The following is a 16,157-nucleotide window of genomic DNA, read 5'->3' on the forward strand; positions in this document are numbered from 1 at the left end:
GTCTGACGTTTAGTCTATAACAAGTGAAATGCATAGTCTATTGAGTTGAGATCAGATGTCTGACTTAGTCATTCAAGAATATTCCACTTCTTTGCTTTAATAAACTCCTGGTTTCCTTGGACTTTATGTCCGGCTGCTTCTGTCCTGTGTCACATCATCAATAAACACTAGGGGCCCAGTGCCACTGGCAGCCATGCATGCCCAAGACATCACACTGCCTCCACCATGTTTTACAGATGATGTGGTATGTTTTGGATCATGAGCTGTATCATGCCTTCACCATACTTTTTTCTTTCCATCATTCTGGTAGAGGTTGACTGTGACTGTGACCAGACTGTGCTGGTTTTTCAAGGTTTTCTTTGTTAGCAAAGTCCAATCTATCCTTCTTACTCTTGAGGCTTATGAGTGGCTTGCAGTGAACCCTCTGTATTATCTTTCATGCAGTCTTCTCTTTATGGTACATTTGGATATAGATACGCCTACATCCTGGAGAGTGTTGATCACTTGGTTGGATGTTGTGAAGGGGTTTCTCTTCACCATCGTAACGATTCTGCAATCATCCAGTACCCAGCATCCAGTTGTCGTCCGTGGGCATCCAGGTCTTTTTGCATTGTGGAGGTCACCAGTGATTTTTTTCTTTCTCATGATGTACCAAATCTAGCCACTGCTAATATTGTAGCAATTTCTCGGATTAATTTTTTTCTGTTTTCGCAGATGAAGGATGGCTTGTTTCACATGCATGGAGAGCACCTTTGACCACATGTTTACTTATCAGCAAAAACTTCAAACGTAAGCACCACACCTCAAATCAACTCTAGTCCTTTTATGTGCTTAATTGAGAATGAAATAACAATGGAATTGCCCAAACCTGGCCATGAAGCAGCCTGAGAGTCAATTGTCTAATTACTTTTGGGCTCTTAAAATCAGAGTGGCACATGTAAAGGAGCTGAGACTCCTAACCCTTCATCAATTTTTTATGCGGATACCCTCAAATAAAAGCTAAAAGTCAAGACTTTATGTCCATTATATAACTATAACTTGAATATGTTTCAGTAAACAGATAAAAAAAAAATTTGCGTCAGTGTCGAAATATATATGGACCTAATGTGTGTATATATGTATGTATGTGTGTATATATATATATATATATATATATATATATATATATATATATATATATATATATATATATTATACATATTGGTTAATTAACTTTTATGGTTAATGCTGTCTTTTTATTTATTTTTTCAGTTCGCAAATCTGTACTGCAAAAAAATTAAAGGAAACTTATCAGATCCCCCATGGCTTTTATACCTGATGCCCAAATTCACTCCCTAACCAGCCCTATATAATGCTATTCACTAATATAAATGTTTAAAAAAAGACTTATAAATAGAGTTGAGTGAGTACCTAACTATTCGTACTTGCTATGCTCATAACGAATACTGTCTAATACTCGCATATTTGTTCTGAATAGCGTGTGCAATGCAAGTCAATGGGGGATACATGTAGTGTATCTAGTAACCCGAATTTTGAACTATTCGCACGAATAGGGCAGCATTCAGGTTACTCGTTACATTGTGAGTTTTTCCCCATTGACTTGCATTGCACACACTGTTCGGAACAAATACGCGAATATTAGACCGTATTCGTTATGAGCATAGCAAGTACGAATAGTTAGGTACTCACTCAACTCTACTTATAAACCTCGCTTTCCCCATGCTAATTAGAGCCTTGACTAGTTGAAGGAGCGTTAGTTCCCCAGACTAGTTGACCCTTTTTCCATGTTATCACGCCATGTTGGTGTTATAACATGATTTCCATGAGCCGGTGTCACCACCAACTAATGAAAATCTCACACATGCGCGCTGCTCATTTCGGCCCTATCTGTGTGCCTCAGAAGTAGGGTGGACGCTTCTCGGCCTCATTAGACACACTACGCATGACCGGAAGTTCAGAGGACGTGTACATGAGCTGGCTTCAAAGGCGCACTGACGTGGCCAAAAGGAGCTGTGCGCATGCGCAAGACTTCCACGAAATCAATGCGTAATTTTCTGATAACACATTCCCTTTAAAGTGGCAGAAAATGAGTTGCACTCCCACTTTTCCAACACTTTTTTGCACAAAGGCTTAAAAGGGTTTCATCACAGTTGACATTTATCACCTATCTGCAGGACAGACCCATTGAGTAGGCCAAAGCTTCAATACCCGACGGCCACTACTTTCTGTATGGCGTTCTGCTGTACAATGAAGAGGTTTTTCCCTTTTTTTTATATGGTGCATTACTTGTTCCAGTTGTGTATATTGCATCCAAAAAGAGCATAATTGGGAACCTTAAGTGTTGGCAAATTTTATAAAGGCCTTTTTCTTTTTTTACTCTTTTACCCTCAGTAGATATGCTTTAATATCTGTCGTATATATTATACACCCTTTTTTGTCCATTGAAGTCAACAAAAATAATCTCCACCAAATAAAATGGATCATACAGTTCTAGTTTGTCCAACTTGTGATACTATAATTCCAATTGTGTTCATTACAGAATTGCACACTAAATCCAAAGGCCATGATAACTAGAAGAGTGGAATCCTTGGGCCTAAAGTTTCGAGAAAGATTTGCAAGTGCAGTAGGACAAGCCTTTGCCGAAATTGGATTCCTGGTAATAAATCCTAAATTAAGATGCTCATATTGCTAAATTTAAGACTCAATGGTGGCTCTAGGTGAATAATGTAGTATTTCTAATTGAGAATCCAATTAAAAAATAGAAGAAATAACCCATCCTTATCATCCTTATCAGATTGTGATGTTTTGGCAGTTTAGAGGTGGTAGCCACTGCCTCTATTGTATATGCAAATAGAGACCTGTTGTATGTGACAGACATCATTTCTTTTCTTTTTTTTTTTTTCTTTCTTTTTTTTTTTTCATATCATTTTTATTTTGTCTCCCTAAATGGGAAAGCGTCAAATAACACCAAGTCCTTTTAAATGTTCCTTTTATCAATGAAATCAAATATCAAGGCCAAGAATAATTTTATAGAAAAACTAATACGCTCCACCGTGAACAAAGTCCATAATCTTCAGCATATATTTTGGTGTAGGAAGACCATACTCTGAGAATATAGATCCGGAGAGGCAGAGACTGTCTGATGAGCCGAGGGTCTGCACCTGCAGCGAACTTTCAGGGGTCCTCTCCTTTTCTCAAGCACCGGAAAGCTTGAGAACAGAAGAGAACTGCCAAAATGTTGACACAGATGCAGACCCTCAGCTCATCAGACAGCGTTTCTGTATGTATATTCTCAGCCTATGGTCTGTCTACACCATGGGTCCCCAATTCCAGTCCTCAAGGGCCGCCAACAGTGCATGTTTTCAGGATTTCCTTAGTATTGCACATGTGATAATTTAATCACCTGCACAGTTTATGATTCCAACACCCATGCAATGCTAAGGAAATCCTGAAAACATGCACTGTTGGCGGCCCTCGAGGACTGGAGTTGGGGAACCCTGGTCTACACCGACATCTATGCTGAAGATTATGGACTTTGTTCATCATGGTGATTATTTTCTTTTTTATGAAATTATTCTTGGCCTTGAATGGAAGGATTGATGTTTGACTTGATAAAAGAAATATTTGAAAAGACTTGATGTGTTATTTTCCCATTTTTAATGATATTTATGGCAGTGTGGAGGATCAGCTGCATTGTGGCATTTATGACCTAAGGTGATGGACTTTTAATTAGGATTGGGTTAGTTTTTTTGCCTGTATTTTGTTTCACTGTTATCATGGTTTCTGTATTTTTAAAGGGAACCTGTCCGGTGCAATATGCACCCAGAACCACAAGCAGTTCTGGGTGCATATTAGTAATCCCTGCCTAACTGTCCTGTATACACTAGCATAGATAAAGAGATCTTTAGAAAAAGTATTTCTAAAGATCTTTTATGTTATGCTAATGAGCGTGGGGACTAGTCCCAAGGGTGTTATATCCCCCGAATAGTCCACCGCCTTAGCATATTATTACACCCACAGGGGTGTACTAACATGTTATTCAATGCAGCATCACCAGCGGAGCCGCTCGTTCCTGTGTTAGTAGTGACTGCGCTTCTGAATGCCGGGCACTTCCGGTCATGCGCACTATGAAGCCGGGTGTACGCGTCCTGGCTTCAGAGAGTCAGAGACTACTGCGCATGACTGGAAGTACCGGGCATTCAGAAACGCGGTCACAGCGAACACAGGTACGCGCGGCTCCGCTGGTGACACGGCATTGAATAGCATGTTAGTACACCCCTGTGGGCATGCTAACATGCTGAGAGGGTGGACTAGTCGGGGGGATATAATACCCTTGGGACTAGTCCCCTCGCTCACTAGCATAACCTTGCTCATTAGCATAAGATAAAAGATCTTTACAAATACCATATTTTTCGGACCATAAGACGCACTTTTTTCCCCCCAAATGTTGGGGGAAAGTGGGTGGTGCATCTTATGGTCTAAATATAGGGCCGGGAATGAGGGTGCTGTGGTGGTGCGGGTCATCGGGGGGGCACGAGCAGGCAGTAGCAGCGCCTGCCATGACCACGTGGACCCGCTCATTTAATATGCACTGCATCCTCCCGCCCTTCTCTCAGGGCTGAAGCAGGCGCTGACAGGTGGGCAGGGTGATGGGTGAGGGATAAACAGCAGGCCCGCATGATCACCCCTGGCAACTGCAGCCTGGAGTGATCATGTGCGGCTGTATTCACTGCACCCCGCACATCATCATCAGCGCGGGGTGCAGTGAATCAGTATATTCACCTGTCACCGTTCCCCTGCAGCACCGCGATCTCCTCCTGGTTGCCGGCGGCCGCTGAGTGGAGCCATCCCCGTTCTCCTGCAGCATCGCTCCTCCCGTCTGTGTCAGCGTTGCAGCATTGCGATGTCCTCCTGTGCCAGCGGCGGCCGCTGAGTGGAAACTAGTGGCGCGCACAGCGATGACATAATCGCTGTGCGCACATGTCCACACGCAGCCGCCGCTGGCACAGGACGACATCGCAATGCTGCAGGAGAACGGGGACGGCTCCACTCAGCGGCGCTGCCGCTGACACAGACGGGAGGAGGAGCGATGCTGCAGGGAGTGAGGTAAGGTGAGTATGAACATTTATTTTTTTTTTTATGTGCCACAGGATGCGGGCCGTATACCAGGATGGGGGTATATTATGAGCAGGATGGGGGTATATTATGAGCAGGATGGGGTATATTTTGAGCAGGATGGGGGTATATTTTGAGCAGCATGGGGGTATATGAGCAGGGAGGGGGTATATGAGCAGGATGGGGGTATATAGCAAGATGGGACCATATGCCAGGATGGGTTACCGTATATAGCAGGATGGGGGCCATATGCCAGGATGGGGTATATAGCAGGATGAGGGACATATACTGTATATACAAGGCATGAGGATCATTACCAGGCTGGGGTACCTTAGTAGAGAATATGGAGACATTACCCCCATAACAGTGTCAGCTGCAGATCCTCGCTCCATAACAGTGTGTCATGACTCAATTTTTTGCTTAAAATTTTATTTTCCTGCTCTAAAACCAGGGTGCGTCTTATAGTCCGAAAAATACGGTGCTTTTTCTGCAGATCTCTTTATCTATGCTAGTATATACAGGGACAGTTAGGCAGGGACTAGCAATATGCACCCAGAACTGCTCGTGGTTCTGGGTATATATTGCACCTGACAGGTTCCCTTTAATGAACGCCATGGTGCAGTGCCAATCCAAATGGCACCTTTTGGCCCCTAATGACTTCTACAGTGGCTTGGAATGTGTTAGGAGTTCTGCCATTACCATGTTGCAGCTTTTCTTTATTTATTTTAATGAGGAAACCAAAAATTTCAAGTGATTGTCAATTTTGCTAGCAGCCAATCGCTAATAATCTACATTTGCCTTTTTTTTTTAATTTATTTAATCTATATATTCACTTTGGTGAATTTCTGCCGGATCACAATTTTTTATATTACTTACTGTATTTCTTTCTCTCTATTACAGAGATACAAGCTTGGAGTGCGTTTGCATTATCGTGTTATGGAATCCATGTTGAAATCTGTAAGTGTTGAATATACATAGGTTTGTGCACAATCACTAACAAAAAAGGTTTTCCAACTGCTCTGTTTTCCTACATGTTTCTCTCTGAAAAGAATAACCACATGAGTGAATGTGTGCAAAACCACAGTGCAAAAGCCATTCTCTGTATCTTAAAAAATACATTTCAGTGGTGTTTTAGGAAGACTTTTTGTTGACATGTTTTATTGTTTCCCCAAACCTAGAGAATGCAGTATAAGGCTATGTGCCCACGCTGCGGAAAATGCACGGAATTTTTCAACAATCTGCAGCACAGCTACTCCCCAGCCATTTCTATGGCATTTGGGAACTGCTGTGCCCACGCTGCAGATTTTTCCGCAGCGGAAATAATGCGGATTTCCCTGCAGAAAAATCAGCAGCATGTCAATTATTCCTGCGGATTTCTCCACAGGGTCCCATATACTTACCTGTCTCACCGGAGTCACTTTCTCCGTTCGGTGTACAGGAGCGCGGTGAATCCAGGTACAGGAAGGAAGAGGTGGGCGGGGCCTGCACGAGTTCCGGTCATGTAACAGCCGGAGCTAGTTCAGGCCCGCCCACCTTCTCCTGCAGACGCTGACAGAGTGACACGGCCGCCGGAAAGCGAGGTGCTGCGTGATGGAGGTAAGTATGAACACCCGATCACTGCAGCACTTGTTCTGCATTGAGGATGCAGTGCTGAAGCCATGGTACTGTATCCTCAATGCAGAATGCCCACAGCATATCCGCAGGACATTCCGCAGCATGGAAACAGACAAAAGTTGTGCTGCGGTTTCCTGGGAGCTCTTGCGGATATATCCGCAGGACACTGTCCCCGTGGGCACATAGCCTAACAGTTTGTTCTCACTGGCTGTATCCAGATCTGAAATCCACCGTGTATAACAGTACCTGTGGTGTGGGTGGGATTTTCTGAAATCTCATCCACACGCTGCATAGGAAATCCACTGCATAAATAGAGCAGCATGGACGACGTCACATCTGCATCCTGTCAATTTACCCTGGAATTGCTCAAATATGTGGGATATCTGCTTCATTTGATGTATATTTTGCTGCTGCACATTTTTTTTTTTAGTGCGGAAATTCTTCACCAGAAATATCTTCTGTGGACACACCATATTGGAAGCTTAAAGGGAACCTCTCAGGTCCCCTATGCCCTCCAAGCCATGACTGTATGCCCCAAATTCCCTCCCTAACCAGCCCTGTGTAGTGGTATTCACAAATATGAATGCTTAAAAAACAACTTTTAAACCTCACTTCCCTATGGTAATGAGGGCCTTGACTTGTCTCAGGGGCATTTTTTCCCCAGAGTTTCTGCCCTCTTTCCGAGTTATTGTTCCCCTGTGGGTGTGATAACATAATTTCTACAAGCTGGTGTCACCTCCAGCTGCTGGAAATCTCACGCATGCGCGCAGTTAATTTTGGCCGCCTCGTTTTGCCCTGCGCATGACCCGAAGTTTAGAAGCTGTGTACATAAACAGTCTTCTGAACATCTGGTCACATGGCTGAAATGAGCCCAGCACTGTGTCCTTTCACTGATTTTTCCCCTTAAAGCCCTGTGCCCACGGGAAAAAATACCTACAGATTTTACTGCAGAAAACCTGCAGATTTTCTAGATTTTCCAGATAAATCCACAGGTTTCGCAAGTACAGACACTCCCCATGTTATCCTATGGGATTTGCGCAGTGCTGTTTCAATGCTGTGGAATTTGCACCTGCGGAAAATGCTGCGGATTTCCTGCAGCCGCAAAGAACTGCATGTCAATTATTAATGTGGATTTTCCTGTGGAATTCCTGCCTTTCTACTATGGAGATACAGGGGGGGAAATCCGTAGGAATAACGCTTGAATTCTGCACATTTTCCGCAGATTTACCGCAACAATTCCGTCTGAAATTCGCAATAACTGATAGCTGCAGATTCCGGGGAGCTGCTGCGTGAACCTGCGGAAACACCTGCAGAAAATTCCGCAGGTACATTTTCTCGTGGGCACATGGCCTAAGGCTATGTGCCCACGTTGAGTTGTGTCCCAAATTTTCTGCAAATTGTTGACGTGTGCACGTTGCCTTACAAAGCAACACTGTCTCCTCTCTTTTAGTATTTTGATACAGCTCCTCCATCCAAGCACACAGGAAGGTGATAGCAGAACATTATAGTTCACTGTAATATTACAACTGCAGTAGTATGGGCTTAGTGTTGCCGAGCATTGATTTTTTTTTTTTTAGGTATAAATCTGTAATCAGGCTCCACTTTACTGGGGGCATTATTCACGCAGTTGTCCTAGTTGTCCAGAAAGGAGACTTAACACTAGAAGTCCCAGAGAGGGGCCATTTAACATTTCTACCATTGGAACCCTATGGAGCTCGAAATTCCTGGGACTTCTAGTGTTAAAGGGGTTTTCCACTACTAGGACAACCTCTTCTGATTCCACGTTTCCCCCAGTTAAAATAAAAGACCCTGTACTCGTCTCCCATTCTGTGGCTGTTCCAGTATTGTCAGTAATTGTGGCTCAGGGCTTACATGAGATTGTGATGTCACATGAGCCCCACATTCAATCACTTCTCTCTGTCATGCCTTCAGACCAAATGAGCGGTCAACAAGAAGTGATTGGCAACTGGTGTGCATTCGTTACTTCATGTTTTTTAACTCATTTAACCTGGAGGTGGGGCGAGAGTCGTGGTGATTGGACATGGGGCTCACATGACATCACAATGTCACGTGAGCCCCGAACTGCAATTTACCGAAAGCACTGGAACAGCCCCAAAGCGGGAGGCGAGTACAGGGTCTTTTATTTTAGCTGGGGGAAATAAGTGGAATCCGTAGTAGACAATCACTTTTACAGTGGCTGTTGTGAAAGATGCTGCCGTGACTGCAGTGCCGACACGTTTCTCCATTTTGGGTCATAGTGATAGGGAGGTTAGTCCAGTGTAGCCCGTGACCCCGGGCACATATCACCCACCAGAGCCCGCGCTGCCTGAGCCCTAAGTGTGGCACAGTAATCCAGCATGGTCTCTGCTCCGCTTCGTCAATGACAGCCTGGTCTGCTGTGGTCTGTATTCTGTCATAGAACCATAAAACCCCAGGAAGGATGGCACACCACACATGTGTTTATATGACTTTCTGTTTTGTTTTTTTGTTGTTATTCTTTTTTGTCACTACAGTCGTACATTGTTGAGTTACAAATGATCTCCTGTAGGAAGTTCTTACAGAAGAATTGCAGCTGACCGGACTGCTGGCCAGACCTGGCTTCCCGTTATCTGCTTTACAAAACTACAAGTTTTGCTTTGAACAATTCCTTTTGTGATTTTAGTCGAACTCTGGTTTTGTGTTTTAAAGTTCAAGCTGTTTTCTATAATATTTTGTCTTTTTCAGGAAGAAGAGCGTTTGTCTGTGCACAACTTCAGGTTTGTTCTTCAAAGTCCGAAGTAAAAAAAAAAGTATTTTTAGGCAGCGGGGAAATTGTAGAAGTGGTTTTTCGATATCTTAAGAGAACATGCACTCATTTCAGTAACGAGCCGTCTCCTTCCTGCCCCTTGTATATCTAGCAGCCCTACTTTCCCTTCTGTTTTCTATTGTATCACTAGAGTAAAGAGTAGTAGACAGAATGCTGTGCGTTACTGGGTTTTTTTGCCCAGAAGTATGGTGGAGGATTAAAAATACCATGTCCTATTTTTAGGCTAGGCCATCAATATCTGATCTATAGTTTTGACCGAGCTTCTGCGTCCGATAGCATGCGTTAACTTCTGTCCGGTGCCGGTAACTCCTAATCGGCGGGGATGCCTGGTGTGGCATTCCTACCGAGCACATATTAATAAAGTAGTACCCAACTTTCTCAATATTTACTCTAACTGGTAGAAAAGACCATGTTAAAAAAAAAACCAAAGCCCTATAATCTGGTGAGGAGTTTTATGGCATCAAAGAACTGTGGTCATCAAAGGGGTTTAACACCGCTACAAGCCAACAGTCTACTTGTTAACTAGTAATACATTGATCTTTACTGTGCAAACAGCTGTTATTGAGCATGAAACCTGGCCTCTTATAACCAAATGTAGACTGCGCTGTCATATAATGCCCTGCACAAGTATTCTAGGCTTCAGAAGAGAAACATTTTAAACAATCCTCTATAAATATATGTTAATAGAATAGTTAATAAAAATTAACATGCATGAAATGTGCCACAGTTTGCCAGTAATGCCAGAAAATGTCCATTTGTTCTACTTTGAGTGTGTATTATATACCAAACAAATTACTGGGGAGACGAGAATCAAAATAAAAAAATATATGTAAATGTTTGTTTAAATGCCATACTTTTAATAAATTAAAAAAAATCCATATGTAGGGGTCAGGGCAGGAAGTAAAATAATTCGTATAATAAATCTTGCAGATGTCTGTTAAAAAATGTATGTACAATCAATGCCAAAATGGCCTCAGTTAATAAATGTGATCAGAATAAAGTGCTAAATGTACACCCCGCCTAAGGAAGTTTTATATAAAACACGTGGAGCGCGGGGCTTTTGTGCAGCTTGTAGCTTTCAATATATAGATTTTTAATAGCACTCAGTCAACAATTGAGAAGCTTTTTATTTATAACATGGAATAGATTTTTTTTTATCATTTATTTAGCAGTTTATTAATTAGATTTATTAACCAAGGTCATTAATTGTTACATTTTCTTTTTAAAGGGAATCTGTCAGCAGGTTTTTGCTACCTCATCTAAGAGCAGCATAATGTAGGCAAAGAGAACCTGAATCCGACAGCTGCACCTAGTAATCTGACACACAGTGCATTTTTAGCTTTGGTCATGTAGCAGAGTCTACAGAGCTGTCCCTGCCCACACTATGCTCTCAATAGAGATTGTACATTGACTGTGAGGTGTCAATTAGAGGTGGGGGTATGTCGGCAACGTGGCATGAGGCAGCAAACAGCAATAATAAGGGTCCGGCTGCTAAAACCAACAGCAAATAAACAAAAAATTGGACCATGACTACACAAACATGCCTGAACTTTCCGTCTTAACCCTTACAGCATGCTGTCTTCAGATTATATAGCAAAAACCTGCTGACAGATTACCTTTAACTAGGCATCATCGAGTTCTATTGTATGTTATATGAATCATGTTTTCTTGCTGTCTTGACCCTCAAATAAAATAATATTTTGTAATTTGTAATAAGTTCTCCTTAATCCCATCTTAAAAAAAAAACATATGCAGTATTATATATTTTAAAGGGAACCTGTCAGGTGCAATATGCACCCAGAACCATCTTCAGTTCTGGGTGCATTTTGCTAATCCCTGCCTAACCGTCCCAGCACCTAGTACCTGCATCCGCTATCCTCGCTGTTCAGAAATCCCAGCACTTTCGGTCATGCGCTCTAGACCTCGCTGAAGCTGGGACGCGTAAACCCGGCTTCATACTGCGCGTGACCGGAAGTGCCAGGGACTTGTGGACAGCGGACACAGGTACACACGTTACCATTGGTGATTGTGCATTGAGTAGCATGTTAACATGCTCCTGTGGGTGTAGTAACATGCTAAGAGGGCGGACTAGACAGGGGAAGTAACACCCTTGCGACTAGTCCCTGCACTCATTCGCATATTATAAAGAATCTTTAGAAATACTTGATACAGGGACAGTTAGGCAGGGATCAGCAGTATGCACCCAGAACTGCTCGTGGTCCTGGTTGTATATTGCCCCTGACAGGTTCACTTTAAGAGGCCTGAAGGAGGGTGCAGGGAGTTTTTCAAAAATCTTGCCTAAATCCTCGTGTCGTCCACCTCAGGCCTGCACCAGGCATAACAGAGCATCATTTTGCCCGGAGTACTTATTTAATCTACAAACATTTCTTATTACTCAATATCCATTAGCCAAATTGAAGGCTTGATATGATTTAATTAGTATTTTTTTCATTTGTGCATTTGGGCAAATTTTCATCATTATTCGCTTATGTCAGAAAACATGAATTGGTTCTGTTACATTTCATTATTTTTTCTTTCTTTTAATGCAGCAAATTATTAAATAATGAGACATTTCATATATGTCTGCTGGCCTGTGCTGTTGAAGTGGTCGTAGCTACTTATGGAAGTAAGTAAAAGCCTTTCTGGTGATTTATCAGGTTTTTTAACGTTAAGTTCCCAGCGTCAGATTTTGGTGAGTGTTTGATGCGGTGATTATGTTTTTGCTCAAAAAATGCATTGTCCTAAAGTTACTGCAAAGTGCATGGTAGTAATAGAAATCTCATGCCCATAAATCCACAACGTGCTAGCTTCTCTTGCGGGTACGTAGTAGTTTGTGTACCTGTTCCTCATAGAATTGTATTAGATGAGAAAAATCCACAAGGTAAAACGCATATGGGTTTTTGGTGTGTTTCCACTGTGGAAAGCTAGTAAAAGACGCATGTAGTCCGCACATAACTGTATCAATAAAGTTTTTTGTCAAAGCCAAATAAAAGGAAGTTTAAAAAACAAAGCGGCTTTATTTAAAATGTGATATGCCAAAAAGAAAAAACAAACAGCGTTAAAAACAAAAAGGTATGTAAAGAAAAAAAAAAAAAATCACGATAAAACGCAACATATTTTTTTGGATTATAAGACGCACTCTCCCCCCCCCCCCTTCTACCCCACACCCCGCAAACTGGGGAAAAATGGGGATGTGTGTTATAATTGGATATGCCTTACCGGGGCGACGGTGATCGTGCACGGTTGGCGATACTGAGGGCTCTGAGTATTGGGGGGAGTGTCACTGCAGTGGAGCGGCTCAAGAGGGTCACAGGAGAGAGGATCGGCGATACCCACGGGCCCGGGAGTATCACGGTTGTGGTGCCATTGATCTGCTAGTGCGATGCGGGCTCCATTGAACTACCGGTGCTTGACGCAGTGGACGTAATGAAAATAGCCACGGAGACTAATCTGCGTACGCGCTGCCTCCGCTGCTATTTTCTTGAAGTCCATTGTGTCAACCGCTGGCAGATCAATGCCACCCACCACCGTGATACCCCGGAGCCCTTATTATCACTGACCTTCCTGAGCGGTGACACCCCCTCCTCCAAGCACACAACATTGCTGACCCTCCGTCCACTGACCTTCCTGAGCCGCGACACCTCCTCCTCCGAGCCCACAGTATCGCTGACCGTGACCCTCCTGAGCCGCTCCACCACCGCGGCTCCCCTCTGGTGAGATATTATAAGATACACTAGGATTATAAGACAGACCCCCATTTCAACATTAAAAATGTTTTTTCCTCTAAATTTTGGGTCTGCCTTATAATTCACTGCATCTTATAAAACTAAAAACACGGTAATCTAATTTCCCTAATAGGAAAGGAATGGTGCAGAAAATCTGCAACTTCAGAAAGTCACCAAAGCTCATCATGTGAATGTAGCCCAATATAGTAAATTTATATCAAATGCTCGAATGGAAACTTTTAAGTGTTTACTCTATGTGCAATCTACACCCAAATACTAGCAAAATAAGCTGCCAATATAAAGATGTGCTTGTAAAAGTATGAAGGGGCAGAGACAAAGTGCTGTGTTGACAGGCTAGCCTTAAAGGGGTTGTCTACTACTGGACATCCCATTATAAACAGCAGCAGTCTGCTACAGCATAAAAAGTGTCCTTTTTAAAAATGCCCCTCATCTTGTTCATGCCGGTCTTGATAATTCAGGGCCATTGTCTATTAAGGTCCAGTCACACTAAGCAACTTACCAGCGATCCCAACAACGATAGGGATCGCTGGTAAGTTGCTAGGAGGTTGCTGGTGAGATGTCACACTGCGACGCTCCAGCGATCCCACCAGCAACCTGACCTGGCAGGGATCGCTGGAGCGTGGCTACACGAGTTGCTGGTGAGCTCACCAGCAACCAGTGACCAGCCCCCAGTCTCCTAGTTACAGCACACATCAGGTTAATTAACCCGATGTGTGCTGCAGCTAAATGTGCACAGAGCAGGGAGCAGCGCACAATGCTTAGCGCTGGCTCCTTGCTCTCCTAGTTACAGCACACATCGGGTTAATTGCCTGATGTGTGCTGCAGCTATCTGTGCACAGAGCAGGAGCCGGCAGCACAGGCAGTGAGAGCGGAGGAGGCTGGTATCAAAGGTAAATATCGGGTAACCAAGGACAGGGCTTCTTGGTTACCCGATGTTTACATTGGTTACCAGCCTCAGCAGAAGCTGGCTCCCTGCTCACTGCACATTAGTTGTTGCTGTCTCGCTGTCACACACAGCGATCTGTGCTTCACAGCGGGACAGCAACAACTAAAAAATGGCCCAGGACATTCAGCAACAACCAACGACCTCACAGCAGGGGCCAGGTTGTTGCTGGATGTCACACACAGCAACATCGCTAGCAACGTCACAAAAGTTGTTCGTTACCAGCGATGTTGCTAGCGATGTTGCTTAGTGTGACGGGGCCTTTAGGCTGCCCAGTACGGTGCTTGACTTTCTGCTGCCCCATAGACAGTGACTGGAGCAGAGGCCAAGCATGAACAGCTTCACTCCGTTGAGGATGGGGCAGCAGAGCCTTGTCAGGGGTCTAGAGCTCGCTAGAGTCCTAGTGAATAGATAATTAGATTTTTTTTGGGGGGGGGGGAATAACTCTTTAAATTGACACTGACTTTTTTTCTAACTAGTACTTATAAATTTTATTATTTAATTCAAATATATTTATGTATATAATAATTAATTTTTTTACATTTATTTAACCAGGAAACCTTTTTCACAGTCTATCAAATTCAGAAACTGCCATATCTTTCCCTTGGATTCTCAGTGTCTTTGAGCAGAAAGCATTTGACTTTTACAAAGTGATTGAGAGCTTTATTAAGGCTGAACCCAGCCTAACAAAAGATATGATCAAACATCTGGAGCGGTGTGAGCACATGATCATGGAGTGCCTGGCCTGGCAGTCAGTAAGTTTCCTACCTAGAAAGGAACTTTGATTTTTTTATTACTTCCGATTGCTGTAATATTTTCGTGTTTTTTCTGTTTTTTGGTATGTTTGTATTGTTGCATGTATTGTTCGGTGAATTGACATGTTCTATATACAATGTTGCAGCTGTAAGGGAAGCTATACATTTACAAGGAAAGTTTACTTGGTTGGGGCAGAAATTAGAAATGTTTTTCTGCCTACAAATGTTTCTTGATACCCCCAATGATCCGCTAATTAAAGGGCCATAAGGGGCAAAAACTACATGCATTGGGGCATATTTATGAACAAAATTGCGTCTCCAGTTTGGTCGAACATATGCCAAAAACCAGTAACATTTCAGACATATTTTTAAACAATTTGCCAGAAAAAATATTTTTCAACATGCTCAACACTTTCCACCTCAAAATCTATAGTGGCTATGGCTTAGGGTGGGTTACATTTTAGATATATTTATAGATATTTTTCAACAAAATGTGCAAAAATCTGGCCCAAATTATACAACTTCAAACTTCTGAAAAATTTACATTTAAAACTAGACAAGAATCCAAGTTTACCGTATTTTTTGTTTTAGAAGACGCACCGGATTATAAGACGCATCCCAAATTTAGGAATAAAAAGGAAAAAAAAAAGGAGTCTTAAGGCCCCGTCACACTAAGCAACATCGCTAGCAACATCGCTGCTAACGAACAACTTTTGTGACGTTGCTAGCGATGTTGCTGTGTGTGACATCCAGCAACAACCTGGCCCCTGCTGTGAGGTCGTTGGTTGTTGCTGAATGTCCTGGGCCATTTTTTAGTTGTTGCTGTCCCGCTGTGAAGCACAGATCGCTGTGTGTGACAGCGAGACAGCAACAACTAAATGTGCAGGCAGCAGGAGCCGGCTTCTGCTGAGGCTGGTAACTAATGTAAACATCGGGTAACCAAGAAGCCCTGTCCTTGGTTACCCGATATTTACCTTTGATACCAGCCTCCTCCGCTCTCACTGCCTGTGCTGCCAGCTCCAGCTCTGTGCACATGTAGCTGCAGCACACATCAGGTAATTAACCCGATGTGTGCTGTAACTAGGAGAGCAAGGAGCCAGCACTAAGCAGTGTGCGCTGTTCCCTGCTCTGTGCACATTTAGCTGCAGCACACATCAGGCAATTAACCCGATGTGTGC

The 16,157-nt window shown here is 43.1% G+C and overlaps 1 protein-coding gene across 1 annotated transcript in view; it reads left to right on the plus strand.

The window, feature by feature from the left end:
• The window catches only part of RB1 (RB transcriptional corepressor 1), a 334,069-nt gene that overhangs the window by 122,627 nt on the left and 195,285 nt on the right, over positions 1-16,157 (plus strand). The window contains exons 16-17 of the mRNA XM_075336899.1: positions 12,085-12,161; positions 14,780-14,979. Of these exons, the coding sequence (XP_075193014.1) occupies positions 12,085-12,161; positions 14,780-14,979 (277 nt within the window). The remainder of the gene's footprint in view (positions 1-12,084; positions 12,162-14,779; positions 14,980-16,157) is intronic.

Source organism: Anomaloglossus baeobatrachus, chromosome 2, assembly GCF_048569485.1.
Source record: "Anomaloglossus baeobatrachus isolate aAnoBae1 chromosome 2, aAnoBae1.hap1, whole genome shotgun sequence".
NCBI classification, from domain to species: domain Eukaryota; kingdom Metazoa; phylum Chordata; class Amphibia; order Anura; family Aromobatidae; genus Anomaloglossus; species Anomaloglossus baeobatrachus.